Here is a 17,274-nt window from a genome sequence, read left to right as displayed (position 1 = left end):
ATTGTACGTCTAATCTAACACACTTCCATCTTCTAATAATCAACTCATGAGTATATTTATAATTAAAAAAAAAAAACGAAAACCCTATTACAGGTTCTCATCACTTTTTATATGTACGAGAAAAAAATTGCTTGAATCAATTGTTTGTAAACTGACTCATCCGATCTTTGTTTTATTTTTTTCGATAAATCTGACCATCTATGTTTTGTGAGAATCGGCGTTTGGATCGTTTGATGCATGTGATTAGATTTTTCCAGCATTCTTAAAAAATTAATGGCTATAAAACACTTCAAAAATTTTCCATGTGTAAAAACATATTTTTCATTTAAAAAGCACAATTCAAGGGTCAATTCCTAACAAATTGATCATTTTAACAAATTATTTAGATTGTAAATGCAAATGATATATATATATATATATATATATATATATATGAGAAGGGAGATTATCCTACCCTTTTTTTGTTAGGTCCCATTAAGACAATCCGAAAATCTTACTTTTAAGTAGTTTTTGCTTGATCTCAACTGTTAGATGTGTTTATCATAGTTTAGTCAATAAAGAACATGTATTTGATTAATATTTTTATACTCATATGTGCATTTTAAAGTGGTAAAATAATCAATGGTTGATATTATACTAAATTTTGATGATAAAACAATCTAATGGTTCAGAAAAATACTTAAAAGTATGTTTTTTAGAGGGTCCTAACAGCACCTAATCGACAAAAAGAGGTTGAACCATCCCTCTCTCTTTCTCTCTCTCTCTCTTGTTATATATATATATATATATATATATATATATATATATATATATATATATATATATATATATATATATATATATAATGTTGTCATTACATACAAATGAGTTTAGATCTCCTATCAGCAAATTGTTTTGATCCAAACCGACCTTGTGGGTAGATTCAGCATGATAAAAACAGTGGAAAGTTGTAACCAGCTTTTGGATCATATTTTTTCAATGAAGAAACCCAAATTTATAACTCGAAAAAGTATCACACATTGTATGCTGTTTATTTTTTAAAGCCTTATACAATTCTACCTACTCGTCGTTATCGGATCATTCAAAAGCCGATTCTCACTAAGTAAATCATGTAGATCATATATGTAAGGTTAAAAAACAATAAAAAAATAAAAAGGTAAAAACAAAGGAGCGTTTGTTGGTTACCTGTTATGGAAAAAATAGTTTTAGAGCAATACTCATATACTAGTCATGTTTGATCGATCAGACTAATGCAAAAATAGTTCTCAGTGGAGGTAGACCAACGAAGCAGGTGAAGCAAAGTAATCTGATAAAATATATGGATAATAGAAAAAGGCACCTTTTTTTTTTGACAGAGAAAGCTAGGGTTAGTCCGACCCCTGCCAGTTATACAACTATACCATAGGGATTGGAACTTGCAACGTCCCAACACAAGGTGACGTGCACTAACTGCTCCGGCCACACAAGCAGAGCCCCCTTTGGTAAAAAGGCACCTTTCACTTAGGCTAGTTCAAACACCCACATAAGTTTTGTGAAAGTTAGTCAAGCATCCTCAGTTTGGTGAAAAGTATTCCATGCTTTTCTTGGGGCTACCATGGCAATGCAAATGGATCTGATTGGACCTAGATTCAGACCCGGTACCAGCATCTCAAATCATGTCTGGGTGTAGTTCTACCTGGGTCCGAACCAAACCGACCGGTTGACACTCCTAATAACAGGTATCAAATTAAACTCTCTCTCTCTCTCTCTCAATGGGTTGGGTTTGCACTGGATACCCGACCTGACCTAAACAACATGTAGTCCGGGTTTGGGTTGTGATTTTTGCCAGTATCCGACCGACTCTAGTGTTTTCAGTTAAAGTAAATTTCCGAAATTGTATGAATCTGGGTTTGAGATTTCATTTTTGTTACCCAGCAAAATCCAAACCCGACAATTTGTTATTTGGGCGAGTTCGGGTACCTTCCTTCAGCTACCCCTTCTCTATTTCTGTCATCGATAAACGGGTTGGATTTTGTTCGGATACAGGCATGAGTAAATCCAACCTAATTGGATACTGCCTAATTGGACCGAGTGACAAATTCTAATTGAAATGGAACAATTAACCAACACAAGTAAATTTATCTTAGCTTAAGACTTAACGCAATGCTCTAATACCATATCCAAATCATCTGATAACTTAATGCACGATATCAAATCCATATCTGATAGTTAATCGGATGCTGCTTAATTTATTGAGTCTGTCGATCCAATATCCAATCTGTAAGTCAACCAACATCTCACCAATTACGCCGCCATTCCACCACCAACACCACCCACCCCTTCTCTTTTACCCAACCTAATATCCACTGCAACCACCCACCACGCATCTTCCCTCTCCCACCATTGCCAATCATAGCCATAAATATCGGGAAAATCTCGCGATATTTTAAAAAATTTACCCACTGCCTCCGAGTAGGGGTGTCAATGGATTGGGTTTGACTCAGACCTGACTCAACCCGATAGGGTTCGGGTTTGGAAATAACGAAGGAGTTCTGATTAGAATCAGAGTCGGATCCAAAGGGACCATTTAATATATAGAGCTGGGTATGGTTTGTGAAACTTCATAACAAAAGACCCCAGTTTCGATTAAGATACATAATTTTTCAATATAAAAAAACATAAAAATTATTATTTTATGAGGTATGGTCCTGGTGGTTCTTATAATCCTCATAGCACTTACAGAAGATTTTTCTTATGATGGGTGTGATCAGACCTTGGTCCAGACCCAATACCATGACCTTAAAGTTGGATCAGAGTCTGTACTCACCCGGTTCAAACCAGATCCAATTCGTTCACACCCCTACCTACCTCCAGGCGCTAACTAGGGATGGCAGTGGACCGGGGCGGGGGACAAGGTCTCCACCCCCGCCTCCATCCCCGTTTCATGTCCTCCATCCCCGGTCCAAACGGGGGCGAGGCAGGGCGGGGCCCCGTTTCCCCTTAGTCTATAGTCATTCCTTAAAGGATTGGGGATGGGGTGGGGCTAGGCGGAGATTGGGACGGGGACGGGGCGGGGCGGGGAAAAGCGTAAGTCCATCCCCACACGGGAGATAGATTTTAACCTTCATCCTCGCCTCTATCCCCGTTTCATGCCCTTCATCCCCGGTCCAAACGGGGCGAGGTGGGGAGGAGAGCCGTTGTCCCCCGGTCTACTGCCATCCCTAGCCCTAATTGAGAGAGAGAGAGAGAGAGAGAGAGAGAGAGAGAGAGAGAGAGAGAGAGAGAGAGAGAGAGAGAGAGATTTTAATTTTTTGGCAATTAAATTGTGAACTTAAAAATATTCACCATGTTTGGCTAATGAGAAACCTCAATAACCGAATCTAAATGTGTGTTTGGTTTTTGGATTTTGAATTTGAGTTTTAACTTCTAAATTTGAATTTAAATTTCGAATTTTGAATTTTAGGTTTGAGTTAGCTGCACTTATCCCGCATCATGAGTGAGGATTTCCAATTTTATATCTCTCTCTCTCTCTGGTTTTATTTAGGTGGTGTTTGATTATCTTGGATCTCAAATCTCAGGGACTGGTCTGACGTGGAGCCCCCAGGGTCTCAAATCCTTTGTCCTAAGATCCTCAAAACTAGGGAAGCAAATGGGTCGGATCCAATGAAGGTTTTGCAAATTTTGACTGTTTCGGATCTGATTCTGATCTGATTAATCCCCATGTATTTAACTGTTCTGGATCGGAGCCATTTGCATCCTTATTAAAACCTCACAAAGTACATGGATCACGAAAACGATGTAGAAAAGGGGTGGGGGTCTCAAGACCGAGATTCACGAATCTCTAGTACCTGGATCTCAAATCACCTCACATCTGAGATCCGAATGAATCTCTAGTACCTGGACCGTTCATTTTAAACCATTCCGATGCCGTACATTTGATACATGAACAACATCATAAAAAAAAAAGAGTGGGGCCCATCCAAGTGTGAGGCATCTCATTTGTACTGGTTTTGGATGCCATTCATCTTGAGATCAACGACATCCAGAAGTGCCCTGACGAAACACCCTCAGAGCACACTCTGACCTGGTCCTCCCATCTTCTGCTTAATAGTGGGTCCCATACTGAAAACGAGACTTAACCAACCCTCTTCACAGTTTGGGTTCAACGGGCATTTGAGGGTCTCAATTAATTTAATAGGTTTGGACATTACAAATTACAAATAAAAAAACCGCCGAACGCGATGGGCTGGGAAAATTCTTTTGGAAGAGAATTTCTTTTTGACATAACTAGGGCTGGAAAACAAGCCGAGATGCTCTTCATGTAGCTGGCGAGCCAATGGGTTGGGTTGGGTTTGGTTTGGTTCGGACTCAGGTGGTACCAGACTTGGACTCAGTTTTAGGGTATATTATCGGATCTAGACTCGGGTTTAATCAGGTCCACTATAAGAAAAACATTACTTGCACCCGAGAAGAACTACATGAATCAGACCTGGACCATACCCGGTAAAACTATATTTTTTATCATTTATACATTGAAAAATTTTGGGTCTTAATCAGAACTCGTGTCGGGTCCGGGTCTGGTATAAAATCTTACAAACTATACCTGGGTCGGGTCTTTTTATTTATCACTATACCTGGACACTATAGGGTTTGGTTCGTGTGGGGTCTGGGTAAACCAAAAAAGAGCCTAGCAGAAACAGATGGTGTTTGGCTCAGTTCAACTCGTGTAAGCTGGTAGGAGTATAATATATAGCAATTTAGTGCAATGTCTGACTTTAAAAGCAGGTTTGTAATATTGGTAAGGGCATGTGACATGTAAAAAGGAGGTCTTCAATGCATGTGTTTATTTTTTAATGAGCCAGCTCGTGCCTCGGCTCAGATGACTCGAGCTCTGCTCGTCCACTTATGAACATAAGCCTAGTCTCATGAGCTGAGCTAAAATGCTAAAACAGCCGAGCCTGAATAAGTAAGGGTGTCAACAAGTCGAGTTTACTCGGACCTAACCCTATAGGGTCCGGGTATGGTGACAAATAAGAAGACCCAATTAAGACCCAGGTCCAAATCCGGAAGTCCAATTAATTCATGGATTGGGGTATAGTTTGTGAAATTTTATACCAGACCGGGGAACCGACCGGAGTTTGGATGAAGACCCATAATTTTTTAATGTCAAATGATAAAAAATATTTGTTTATCGTGTATGGTACGGGTCTGGTTTATGTAGTTTTTATCGGGTCTGGGTATGGTTTCTCTTATAGTAGACCCGAGTCCGGACCTGATACCATACCTGAAAATCTGGTCCAAGTCCGATTCCACCTCCAAACCAAACCCCACCCATTGACACCCCTAGACATAAGTAGTTATTTTCTATTTTTGGCAATGTTGCCAGTATCGGATCGGCCTGAATCAGGCTATTAGTATCATATCGACTGAAAAAAGGATAATGAATTTTGCTGTTTTTGGTTTATTTTTAAATAAACTGTAAACACAATCCTTTTCTTGACACGTCATTTCTGGTTAGGTCACATACATCATTCACAATGCAATCAAATTGTTCTGAATTAGCCTCTTTATTTTAAAAATAAAAAAAAATCAGGAAGGTTTATAACAATACAAGAACAAAGTAAATGACGACTTACAGGGTCCAATCAAATTTTAAAATATTTATTTAATGTCTGAATAATCAAATAGCCTACAAGTATTGTAATCATCACAAAAAAACAAAAAATATAAAGAAAACCGATTATTAAGAAAATCAGTAAAAGACATATCCAATCAAAATGGGCGAATTCAGGCTGATTCAATTCAATCTTGACAACATTTTCCCAAACATGGTTATATCGTTTTCTAAGAGAATAATCAGACCGAGTACTTAGCAATGTGTTGTATTGTCACCAATGGGGGGGGGGGGGGGGGGGGGCTCCGCTTGTTTGGTGGGAGCAGCTGGTGCACGTCACCTTGTGTTGGACGTTGCAGGTTCAAAACCCAATGGTATATAGTTGTATAACTGGTAGAAGTCTGCCTAACACCAGAAAAAGAGTTCAAATGAATATCAAAGTCCCCATAATTTCTTTTAGACTTATTGGGCTTTTAAAAGAAAAACGAGCAAGGCGTGGGAAAACAACCGAGTCAAGGCGTGGTGGGCGTGGGATAAAGGGGCGCAGGTGTTGATGTTTGAATGCTTTTTCAAAATTGGTAGGCTTTTGTATTTCTTTTCCTTTCTTTTTATGCACAAATTATATTGTAAAATGAGAGTAGGAAGATTAAAGAAAAAACATATATGCGGGCCCCATATGGCGAAATAAAGATAATTGGCATGGCTTGATTCATAAATTCAATCTCGTGACAAGAAGCCATGTTTTACGTGTGTGTGTGTGTCCGTAGCTTTCAGAGGTGGGCCACCTAAGGCAGGGTGGTTGTGGGGCTCCACCGGGGGTTTTTCTAGCACGAGGGTTCTTTGTAAGACGAACCCACTGCCTTCCTAGATCGCACCTCAATGGTGTTTTTTCTGGCCGTGAGTGGTTAGAGAGTTATTCAAAATATGTTTCTGACAACCCTATATGGCTGGAAAGTATTTGAACGGCTCAGATCCCATCATTTTCATCCTCCAACTAGTCCAACTAGCGGTTAGCATTAGTCCACATTCTCACGTGGATATGGACTAATTCAGCCATTCAGATGCATCAATTAGATTGCTAGGATCAACAAAGAGGATCTTTCTTAGGCACACAGTGCCCAAAACCAGTTTCTTTGCCAAGCTCAACAAGTGCTTTCCAAGCAACTACAGATTCGCCGTTGGCGTAGTGGGGTGGGACCTTGGCTGCTAGATGGGCAGTCAAGGTTCGATTATCATGGGCATTGCTTATCTGACCCAGCCAACGCATAGCATAAGCCCCGGGGTTGGGTTCTTAGCCTTGGAGTTTTACGCTGCCAGCACGATGACTGTAGGTATGGCAGGCTGAGCTAACGCGACCAGGTCTTCATGCCGGGTGGGGGCTTTTCGTGTTATAAATCCAAATAAAGAGCAACCAGAGATTGTAAGAAAAAGGTTCATCAACTCTCATCTTATAGTCTCTAAAAGAAAGAAAGAAAAACCATCTTATGTTCACAACGTGTCCTTTTGATGAGGGTAAAAGAACTAAGGAAATGAATGCCTTTTTTCTTTAGGGACTTCTTAAAGAAAAGTATCAACCCGGCCAAATAGACACGAAAGTATAACAAGTAGGTGTGCAAACCATATGAATTTGAATCCAAAATGCAAACAGTAGATCTGAATATGAATAAGATCTAAGGAGGTTAGATTGAATCCAAATCCGAAATAAAATGCAATCAGGTTCGTTTTTTATTTGAACCAACTCCAGATCTGACTTAAAATGCTGATCTGAATGAAGCTGAAAGTGATCATATTGAACATATCAGAATCCACACTCAAATTTTACTTAAAAGATCCATATTGAAAAATACAAGTCAAACTCAGGTCAGATATCCAACCATATCTGATCTGTTTGCAGCCCTAATAACGAGAGAGAGAGAGAGAGAGAGAGAGAGAGAGAGAGAGAGAGAGAGAGAGAGAGAGAGAGAGAGAGAGTTTTCCATAGATGAGATACAACCCAAAAGAGTTGTTTCTTTCAACTGATTCCCATCAAGGCTGGCCTCAGTGTGTGGTTTTAATTATTGATTCTGATCTAATTGTGTTATCTAACCAAGCTGAATTTGCAGACAAGATATGTGTGTGGTTTCAAGGAAAAACACAAATTCTTATTGTGAAGGATAAAAATAGCTACTTTTTAATAATTAAAAAAATGTAAAATCAAGAATTTGAGTGAAAATAAGAACTAGAGGCATGATTTTGGTTAACCATAAAATAAATGAGGTATGCTTTTCTTTTTTTTAATAAGAAAGCAGGGTGTTACCCATTTCATTCAGGTAGCACAAGTGCCCAAATGGTTATTTTAATTGAGCCAATGTTAATCTGCACGCCTTCATGCAAGAGAGCATTCCTAAGTTTCTACAATCTCCAAATAACAAGGTGGAAGACCATATTCCAGCAGATCTGAATTAATTTGCAACCATGATTCATTGGGCCCCCAATGGGGTTGGCTTAGTCGGATGGGGGCCTTGGCTGTTAGAAGGGCAGCCAAAGTTCGATTCCTATGGGCGTCACCCTCTGCGCAAGCCAACACATAGCATAAGCCCCGAGGGCAGGAGTCCTAGCCTCGGAGTTTTATGCTGTCAGCACGACGATCATAGGTATGGCAGGCTGAGCCAGCACGATCAGGTATTCGTGGCAAATGCGGTTTCTTCGGGTTATAAATCCAAAATAAAAACCATGATTCCTTGCGAACCACCACACAAGTGATTGATTCTGCGATCATCTGCAGCAAAACTTTGAGGAAATGTCCATCCAAACATTCGCAGCAACAGGACAGGAAATAAAAAGGTGATCCACTGATGCAGTGTTAGTTTTACAGAGATGGCATCTATTAGGAAGACTTCACCCATACTTTTGTCTATCTTAAGATGTGCAGTTTTTTGAATGGAATGTGGAGAAACCATGTCAGTATAAAATTCTACGAGTGCTCCTCCCTTACCCACCCGAGATGGTTTTCCACCTGACTTAGGCCTTGCATCCAAGAACGCATACCCATACTCTGGGTATCGAACTCTTGACCTCCATCAACATGAAAGTCTTTGATCATGATAATAAACTCCTATTGGTGGTATCCCACTCCCGTTCCTGCATCAGTATTCCAGCTAGGGTTGGTAAACGAGCCGAGGCTTAGGCTGTTCTGGCTCAGCTTATTAAGGGTGCACCCCTGCTCAAGCTCGGCTAGTGAACTGGTCAGGACCCAGGCTGAGTCCGAGCTCATTATGCGCCAATCTTTACATGTGGATCACATTCTGGCTCATTTTATAGAAAAAAAGTTTTTAAGTTTGTTTAAAGCTTGATAATATATAAAATATATGTATAAGACATGCATAATAAGCCTATTATGTATATAACATATATAATATTATATGTATGTAATATAAATATATATGATTTTTTTTTAAATACCCACCAAACATTTAGGTCTAGTTCATGTGCATACACCTCTCCCTCTCTCCACACCGTTTTTATTTTTTGGGTCTTATCTAAAGAGGGAATTGTTCATGGCGGTTCTTTTGTTGGGATTGCCCAATTAGGACCACCTTTTGTCTATCTTTTCCTTGTTTTGTGTAAGAGATTGGTAGGGATGACAGTGGACCGGGGTAGGGGGTAGAGGACAAAGGTCTCTCCACCCCTGCCCTGTCTCAAAATTCAAACCTCCATTCCCGGTTCAAACGGGGCGATGTTCGTTTTTACTTGACCCATTGTCATCTCTAAAGAAGGATTGGGGACGAGGTGGGGCGGGGTAAGGAATGAGAACGGGGCGGGGTGGGAGAAAGCATAAGTCCATCCCCGCTTCATGTCCTCCATTGCGAGTCGAAACGAGGCGAGGCAGGGTGGGGCGGTTTCCCCAGATCCACTGCCATCCCTAGAGATCGGTGAGCAGAAGTTTGTCCCAATGGATAATGTAGAAGAATATTTAATGGTGGGTCATTTGACGGCAATAAGCCATCTCTCAATGACGGTTATTATCCCATTGATGGTTCTAATGAGTGCATAAGCAACCTGCCCAATCCCCTTTTGCTTCCCTTGTCTATTCTTTATAAGCATGGCCTGGATTGTGTATTAAACATGGGCAATTTGAGTTAATGTGAGATCTCATAACTTTTATCTATATTATTATATGGTGTATATGTTTTTTTTTTTATGTTTATGGGGAATTTGATGTTTTCTTTAGTCTCTCGTAGCTGTTGCCATAAGGGGCAAAATAGTAATTTTTGATTACAAGTTAGTCCCTAACCCAAGAATAAACTACCAGTAATTAATGATTGAAAAACTTGGTTAACCGTGACCTTTTTTTTTTTATTCTGTCTTCCTACATGAACCTTCCAATCTATGGTATGGATAAAAATATATGATAAACATATTGTTACTTTTTCACCTACTTAACCCCATTTTCTTTAATGTAATGCCCATTGGTGTTCCAAACCTATATATGACATTCTTGATCTGTCATGTATAGCGACGGAAAGGAACGAGAATCTTTAATGTAAGAAAGAACGACGTTTAGGCAATGTTTGATTACCTAAAAAAAAAACCCCACCTCTTTCCTTAGCTTAGATAAGGTATATGGTCGGAAATGTGGTGCTATTGAATCCCCAATACCCCGCCGATAGCTTCGTTCGAGGCATCCGAGTGCACCTCAAATGGAGCCGCATAGTTGGCGAGCCGCAACACTGGATTGATGGTGTTAGTAACTGATGCAGCCTTCAATGGGCTGTGATAAGATCAATGAAGATTCAGCCTGTGATGCGCACTCTAGTTCCTGCGTAACTCTGATGAAAACTGGACAGGCACACTTGAATATAATAGGATGCTGAACAGACTTAAGGAAAACAATAAATCTCACCCAAATGGTGAGTAGAAACTGATTTTATTAAATACTCGGTGTCCCTGGCAGACTGATGAATAACAAGTAAATAAAGAATGAAAAAACTACGAACTTTAATGAAAGAAAACAAATGCAAAGGGAGACGAAAACAAGGCTGCTGAGGACAAGAAAAAGAAGCTGTTATTATTCTCCAAAAACTGTCCCACGCAGCCCTAGGATGTTTTTTTCATGGGTAATGTTTGCTACCCTCGTGGGTAAAGAACCCTCTAGTGAAAAAACTATAATTGTATGTTTTATTTGTTTATTTATTTTTTGGACAAGTAACCCTCCAGATGTGATGTACATGTTTGGTTTAGTAGAATGGCCATTCAGATCAATGTTTTCCAGACAGATTTTCCCAATGGTTGATTCCTGTTATTTAACCATGCTGAACACATCTGTGGTCAGATTTGGATAGTTCAGCTGTTTGGAGTTTTTCTTTTTATCGGATAGTTATGGGAAAGCCGCTGATTTTCTGTTCAGAAGGGTACGGTGACTAGAAGTATGCTGTTCATGCCGCCTGTCGGCGTAAAACCCCAGGTTCTCCTTGCCCACCAGAGCATACATCTATCTTCTGCCTTTCGGTAAGGGGCGCACATCGAGTTTCAAACTCGTGATGTCCCCTCAACTTGTGACGTCATGCGCTGGCCCTTAGCCAGATGAGAAGAGCCCTTGCGGGCACCGCTGGAGTCTGGATGCTGCTCATTCTAATTGGCCTTTTATCTGGTGCAAGCCTGATTAGTTGATAATGATAAGAGTTTGCTAACCACTATTTGTTGTAATAAAAACACCACAGAACTTTAATAGCAGCAAAAAGTACAAGAGAACATGAGTCATTGACTAGACAATTACATCATTCAAGTAGAGCATATGAAGCATTAATCCTTGACTCGACTTGGAATACATTCTGATCTTCTCTACTCTTCCATGTTAATGATGCATCGTAGACCTTCACCCTTCAACATCAGATCAAATGCTGTATTGATCTGAGAGAAAGGCAAGTGATGGGTGATGAACTTTTCCAATTCCAGTTCCTGCAATCAATCAAATTGTTATTAGTGGCCCATTTATAGGGACTTGAGACTCACCACAAAGCAGTCAATTCTCACCTTTCTCATGTACATATCAACAACAGAAGGAAGATCTGACCGAGGCTTGTAGTTCCCAAAGAAGGTTCCTTTCAGTGTTCTTTCATTGAGCAGATTGATGGGCCTAGTCATAAAAACTGCATCCTTGTTGGGAACTCCAACCAGCACAGCCACACCCCATCCCTGTGTTTTTTACAGAGAGCAGTCACAAAGAGAACTAGGATGGAACTCTCATCTACAGTTTAGTAGTGTAGAGAAAATGCATACATCATGAACACATTCAAAGGCAGATATCATAGCATTGATGTTTCCCGTGCATTCGATGCTGCGATCCACCCCGCCATCAGTCATCTCTGCAATAACCTGAAGAAGGCCAAAGTACAGGCAATGAGAACAAATAGAAAGTATACATAATTACTGAATTCTGATGAATGCCAACCTCCTGCACTGGTCTGTCATGTTCTTTAGGGTTCACAAACTCTGTAACGCCAAACTTCTTTGCTGGAAAGCCAGGAAAATTGACCACATAAGCAATGAGTGGAAGAACTGAAGTTTGTTTACCACAATTAAAGCTAGTTTTTACCTTCTTCAAACCTACTAGGATTCAAATCAACACCAATAATTCTTGAAGCACCAGCAATTCTTGCACCTTCGGCTGCCTGAAGATCTTCATGACATAAATAGCTGAATGGGGAAGCTAAAAACAGTGAAGAAACAGTGAAATAACTGTACTCACAGCAAGTCCTACAGCACCCAGGCCAAAAACAGCCACCGTTGATCCCTTCTTTGGTTTTGCAACATTGAGAGTGGCACCTAACCCTGGAAACCCATCAAAAGTTTGGAAACTATTCACTTCATCCCATAGAAAAACAAACATTACAATGACCAACAACCCAATATCATAAGGTGGTTACCTGTTGAAATTCCGCAACTTAGGACACATACTTTGTCCAATGGTGCTAATGAATTGATTTTTGCAAGGCAACCTTGATGAACAACAGTGTATTCGCTAAATGTCGATGTGCCTAAGAAGTGATTGATTGGAGTTCCATTAATAGAAAACCTGGATTTTCCATCACTAAGCATCACTCCTCTTTCTGTGTTTATCCTTAAAAGCTCACACATGTTGCTTTCTTCAGACTTGCAGTGGGCACATTCTTTACATTCTCCAGTGAAAACTGGAAGAACATGATCCCCCACATGAAAATCTGTCACCCCTTCTCCAATACTCTCCACAATGCTGAAAACCAAGGAAAATATTTCACTGACTTGAGAAGAAAAAGGAAAAAGCTCTATTACTTAGTTCGAGTGCTTATGGTACCCATCTCATAAAATCAATGGCTAGTCTGTTGACAATCAAATCATCTGCCAACAAAAGCTTTAAACAGCTTAAACACTAATGTGAACTCTAGACTTCTATGATGATACTAAAAAGATGGCAAGTACAAGGAAAAGAAGTAATATGAGTATACATAAAATGTTGGGTTCACACCTGGGTTACCGGAAGCGCCATAGGGCATGGGGAAGTGTGCTTCCCCGAAGCGCGTTACGAAAGCGCAGAACGTGGCGCTTCCAAAACGTGTTGGGAAGCACCAAAAAAGATTGGAAAGCTTGCTTCCCCTTCTTTTTTCATTTTTTTGCATTTTAATTTTTCTTTTTCTTTCTATTTTCTCTTTTTTCGCTTTCCCTCGCTTCCGAGACGATTCCTGCTTCGCTTCTAAGTCGTCCTGCACTTCCCGCTTCCTAAAATTTTGGAAGTGCCTCACTTCTCGCTTCCGCTTCCCAAATCGCTTTCCGCTCCCGCTTCCCTGACTGGCAACTCTGGTTCACACCCAATCTTAAGTGGCCCAACTTGACATGTTCTCATCAAGGGGTCCACATCAAATGGTATTCGTTGTGCACGTTTGGTATCTACATGAATGAGGGGAGTTAAACCTCACGTCAACTCCACTGCGTCCTTGTTATGGGTGAGGAGGATTATAACTACCCAACTAATTTTGTTGGACACTTTAGGACTTGGTCCATACTCTCTATAAAGGATAAAGAGGCCTCTGAATACCCCACACGTTCTGCCAAAAGGAAACCTCAACAGAGAGAGGAAACCAAAAGAGAAGAAATCTATGTTTTGGGGCTCTTCTCATCCCGTCAACACTTTGCTTCCGCATTCAGATTGTTTGGGTGGTGCAACAAGATTTAAGGAAAGATCAAAAGAACTATCATCAGGATGACTTCAGGTAGGTATCTCAACATCTTGATCTATTTTGAGATCCAACATGTGGCATCAGAGCCAGCATTATAGTTGTTTAAATCAGTTGTAAAGTTTCGAGCCTAGTTTAGGTTTTCTGAACTGAGACCAATAGGATTAGTTTTATGTTCATGAATAATGTGATATTATTTTTACATGAGGGATTTTGTCATATGTATGCCTTTTATCATGTGAATTTTTATATGATGCCATCACTTTAATGCAAGATTTATAGTTTTGAGTGTTTAGTGTGACCACCAAAGTGGCCCTAAATATGAATAATGATGAAATTATTCGAGTTAAGATATGTTCTATGGCATCAAATTTGCATTCATTTTATGTAGTGATATGTCTGTTCCCAAAGGAGCGCTACCATGGTCATAATTTGAGTGGAATGGAATAATAAGGGTGCAATCTTGAAATGTGAAATTTGAGGAAACTCAAAATCTAAACAATGTACCTGTCACATCTAGTGAGTTGATTGTTCCAATGGTTGTCCCTCAAGATAACATTCAAGAGGTACTACCACTCATACAAAAACCACCCATGAGAAACCAGTTGTGGAAATTGAAGCCCAACTACCACTAGGAGTAGAACAAGGGTTTACAAGGAAATCCACAAGAGTTAGGAAACCTACAATCTCTAATAATTTTTTAGTGTACCGACAAGAGATTGATTATGATGTAAGGATTGAGGATGATCCATGAATGTTTTCACAAGCTATGAAGAGTGTAATATCTACAAAAACGGTTTGATGCCACGAAGGAAGAGCTAGACTTTATGGACAAGAACTATGTTTGGCATTTAGTTGACTTACCTAAAGGAGTCAAACCAGTCAGATGCAGATGGTTATTTAAGAATAAAAAGGACTCCAAGGGTAAGATAGAACGTTATAAAGTCAGGCTAGTGGCTAAAGGGTACCCTCAATTGGAAGACATTAACTATAATGAGACTTTTTTCTCCACTTTCAAAGAAAAGCACATTCAGGATAGTTATAACCTTAGTGGCTCATTATGATTTGGAGCTACATCAAATGGATGTGAAAATAACCTTTTTAAATTGAGGATCTTGAGGAAGAGGTGTATATGAAGAAACCTGAAGGTTTCATTGCATAGGGAAAAAACATCTAGTATATAGACTAAAGAAATCCATTTATGGACTTAAACATGCCTCTCGCCAATAGTTTTTCAAATTTAATGAGAAAATTCCGACATTTGGGTTTAAGGAAAATGTCATTGATCAATGCATATACCTAAAGGTCAGTGGGAGTAAGTTATAATTTTAATTGTATATGTAGATGATATTCTGCTAGCCATAGTGATTTGGGACTGCTGCATGAAACCAAAAGGTTTCTATCAAATAATTTTGAGATGAGGGATATGGGTAATGCGTCTTATGTCATTGGCAAAGAAATCCATAGAGATAGACAATCAGGTTTACTTGGTTTGTCTCAAGAAGCATATATCTCCAAAGTTCTCGAAAGGTTCAACATACAATGTTGTGCACCTAGTATAACCCCTATTGTGAATGGTGATAAGTTTAGTGAGATGCAGTGCTCGAGAAATGACAGAGCGCAAAGAAATGGAAAACATTCCTTATGCCTCTGCTGTTGGGAGCCTGATGCACCTGCAGACTTGCACACGTTCGGATATAGCGTTTGTTATCGGGATGCTCAACAAATACTAGAGCAACCCTGACAAAGATCATTGGAAGATTGCCACGAAAGTGACGTGTTATCTTCAAGGTACTAAAGATTGCATGCTTACATACAAGAACTATGTTTGGCATTTAATTGTTACAAAGGTTACAAGTGCTATGATCTCAAGTTAGGCAAAATTAAAATATCTAGAAACGTTGTGGTTGATGAATGCAAATTTTCTAATGATCAGTGCAACCATTATACTTTGCAGGACAAAAATAATATTGAAGTGTATCAGCCTTGGCTGGATGATAGCCTATTTTCAGCCATGAATGATAAGGTGCAACAACCGAATCTTGTTCCTGATCAAAGTCAAGATGTCTTGGAAGATCATCCAGCTGAATTGAACGGTGATACATAAATTGACTCAGGCGATGTAGAGACCACATCAGGTAGATTCAAAGAGAGATGTGTTTATACCAGGCATAATAAAAGTCTTCAGCAACCGGTCTTGCAAGATCAACAACAATCGCCAGATCAAGAGAGCCAACTTTAGTCAATAAGAAGATCAAGCAGGGTGAGACATCCGATTGAAAGATAGGTGAGTTGTGAAAATTTCAGTATAGATTTTCGATGCTTCCTTACTCAGATTGGACAACAACAAGAAGCTATGAATGAAGAAATGCATGCTTTGCATGAGTATCAGACTTGGGAGATAGTGAAAAGACCGCCTGATAAAAATGTAGTTGGCTTAAATGTGTGTATAAAATAAAATATAAACCCGATGGTACCATCAAGAGATATAAAGCTCGCCTATGAGCAAAGCGATTCACCCAGAAGTATGAGCATGAATATGATAAGACTTTCAATTTTGTTGTCAAAATAGGCACTATACGGATCATCCTTTTTCTTGCAGTTGATCATGGGTGAAAACTAAGTCAATTGGATGTAAAGAACACATTCTTGCATGGGCATGTTAAGGAGTAAGTTTATATGGATCAACCACCGAGGTATAGTAAAAGGAATCCAAAGAATCATGTTTGCAGATTAAAAAGAGCTATTTATGGATTAAAGCAAGTTTCAAGGTCTTGGTTTGAGAGTTTTTCGGTTGCAATTCAAGGCTATGGTTTTACTTGGTCCCCATTAGATCATTCAATCTTTATTTACAAAGGTAACAATCTTATCATTGTGTTACTAATTTATGTTAATGATATAATTGTTACTATCAGCTGTGGCGAACATATTGAAGAAGTGAAGAGATTCTTAAATAAAAAATTTAAGATGAAAGATCTTAGTTAGCTACGATATTTCCTTGGGATAGAGGTAGATCGACAAACTAATTCTCTTATTTTAACTCAACATAAATACACGATGGATCTCCTAAGTAAAACGGGCATGAAAGATTGCAAGCCGACTGCAACTCCAATTCCCATTCATCAGAGATTAGGAGCAAATGATGGAGAATTGGAGTTGCAGCCAACATAGTTTAGAAGAATAGTTGGAATGCTACAATATTTTAATTTTACCCATCCAGATATTGTTTTTGTTGTTAATCAAGTGTCATAATTCATGCATCAACCTAGAATGTCACATATAGAGGATATGAAAAAAAAATTGAGATTTAAAAGGCACTGTTGGAGATGGCTTGCTCTGCAGAAAAAGAGCAACATATGAAGATGCATTAATAGTTGCTAAAGGATATACCAAAGAATATGGGATTGATTATAAGGAAACCTTTGCCCCGGTAGCTAGGATGACTAGTGTGCGAACCTTGATTGCCTTAGCATCTACTAAACAATGACCTAT

At 39.4% G+C, this 17,274-nt stretch overlaps 1 protein-coding gene across 2 annotated transcripts in view; it reads right to left on the bottom strand.

The window, feature by feature from the left end:
• Nucleotides 1-11,268: 11,268 nt before the first annotated feature.
• LOC149821780 (alcohol dehydrogenase 1-like) overlaps nucleotides 11,269-17,274 on the bottom strand; it is a 28,251-nt gene continuing 22,245 nt past the window's right edge. For both annotated transcript variants that reach the window (XM_089980572.1, XM_089980573.1), the window contains 7 exons: nucleotides 12,499-12,824; nucleotides 12,321-12,403; nucleotides 12,168-12,243; nucleotides 12,024-12,085; nucleotides 11,852-11,947; nucleotides 11,606-11,767; nucleotides 11,269-11,530 (listed from right to left, as the gene is read on the bottom strand). In XM_089980572.1, the coding sequence (XP_089836698.1) occupies nucleotides 11,414-11,530; nucleotides 11,606-11,767; nucleotides 11,852-11,947; nucleotides 12,024-12,085; nucleotides 12,168-12,243; nucleotides 12,321-12,403; nucleotides 12,499-12,824 (922 nt within the window). In that variant the 3' untranslated portion in view covers nucleotides 11,269-11,413. The remainder of the gene's footprint in view (nucleotides 11,531-11,605; nucleotides 11,768-11,851; nucleotides 11,948-12,023; nucleotides 12,086-12,167; nucleotides 12,244-12,320; nucleotides 12,404-12,498; nucleotides 12,825-17,274) is intronic.

The sequence above is a fragment of the Nuphar pumila genome, chromosome 11, assembly GCF_984573655.1.
Source record: "Nuphar pumila chromosome 11, dmNupPumi1.hap1.1, whole genome shotgun sequence".
NCBI lineage: Eukaryota > Viridiplantae > Streptophyta > Magnoliopsida > Nymphaeales > Nymphaeaceae > Nuphar > Nuphar pumila.
This window is presented reverse-complemented; position numbering and strand designations above follow the sequence as displayed.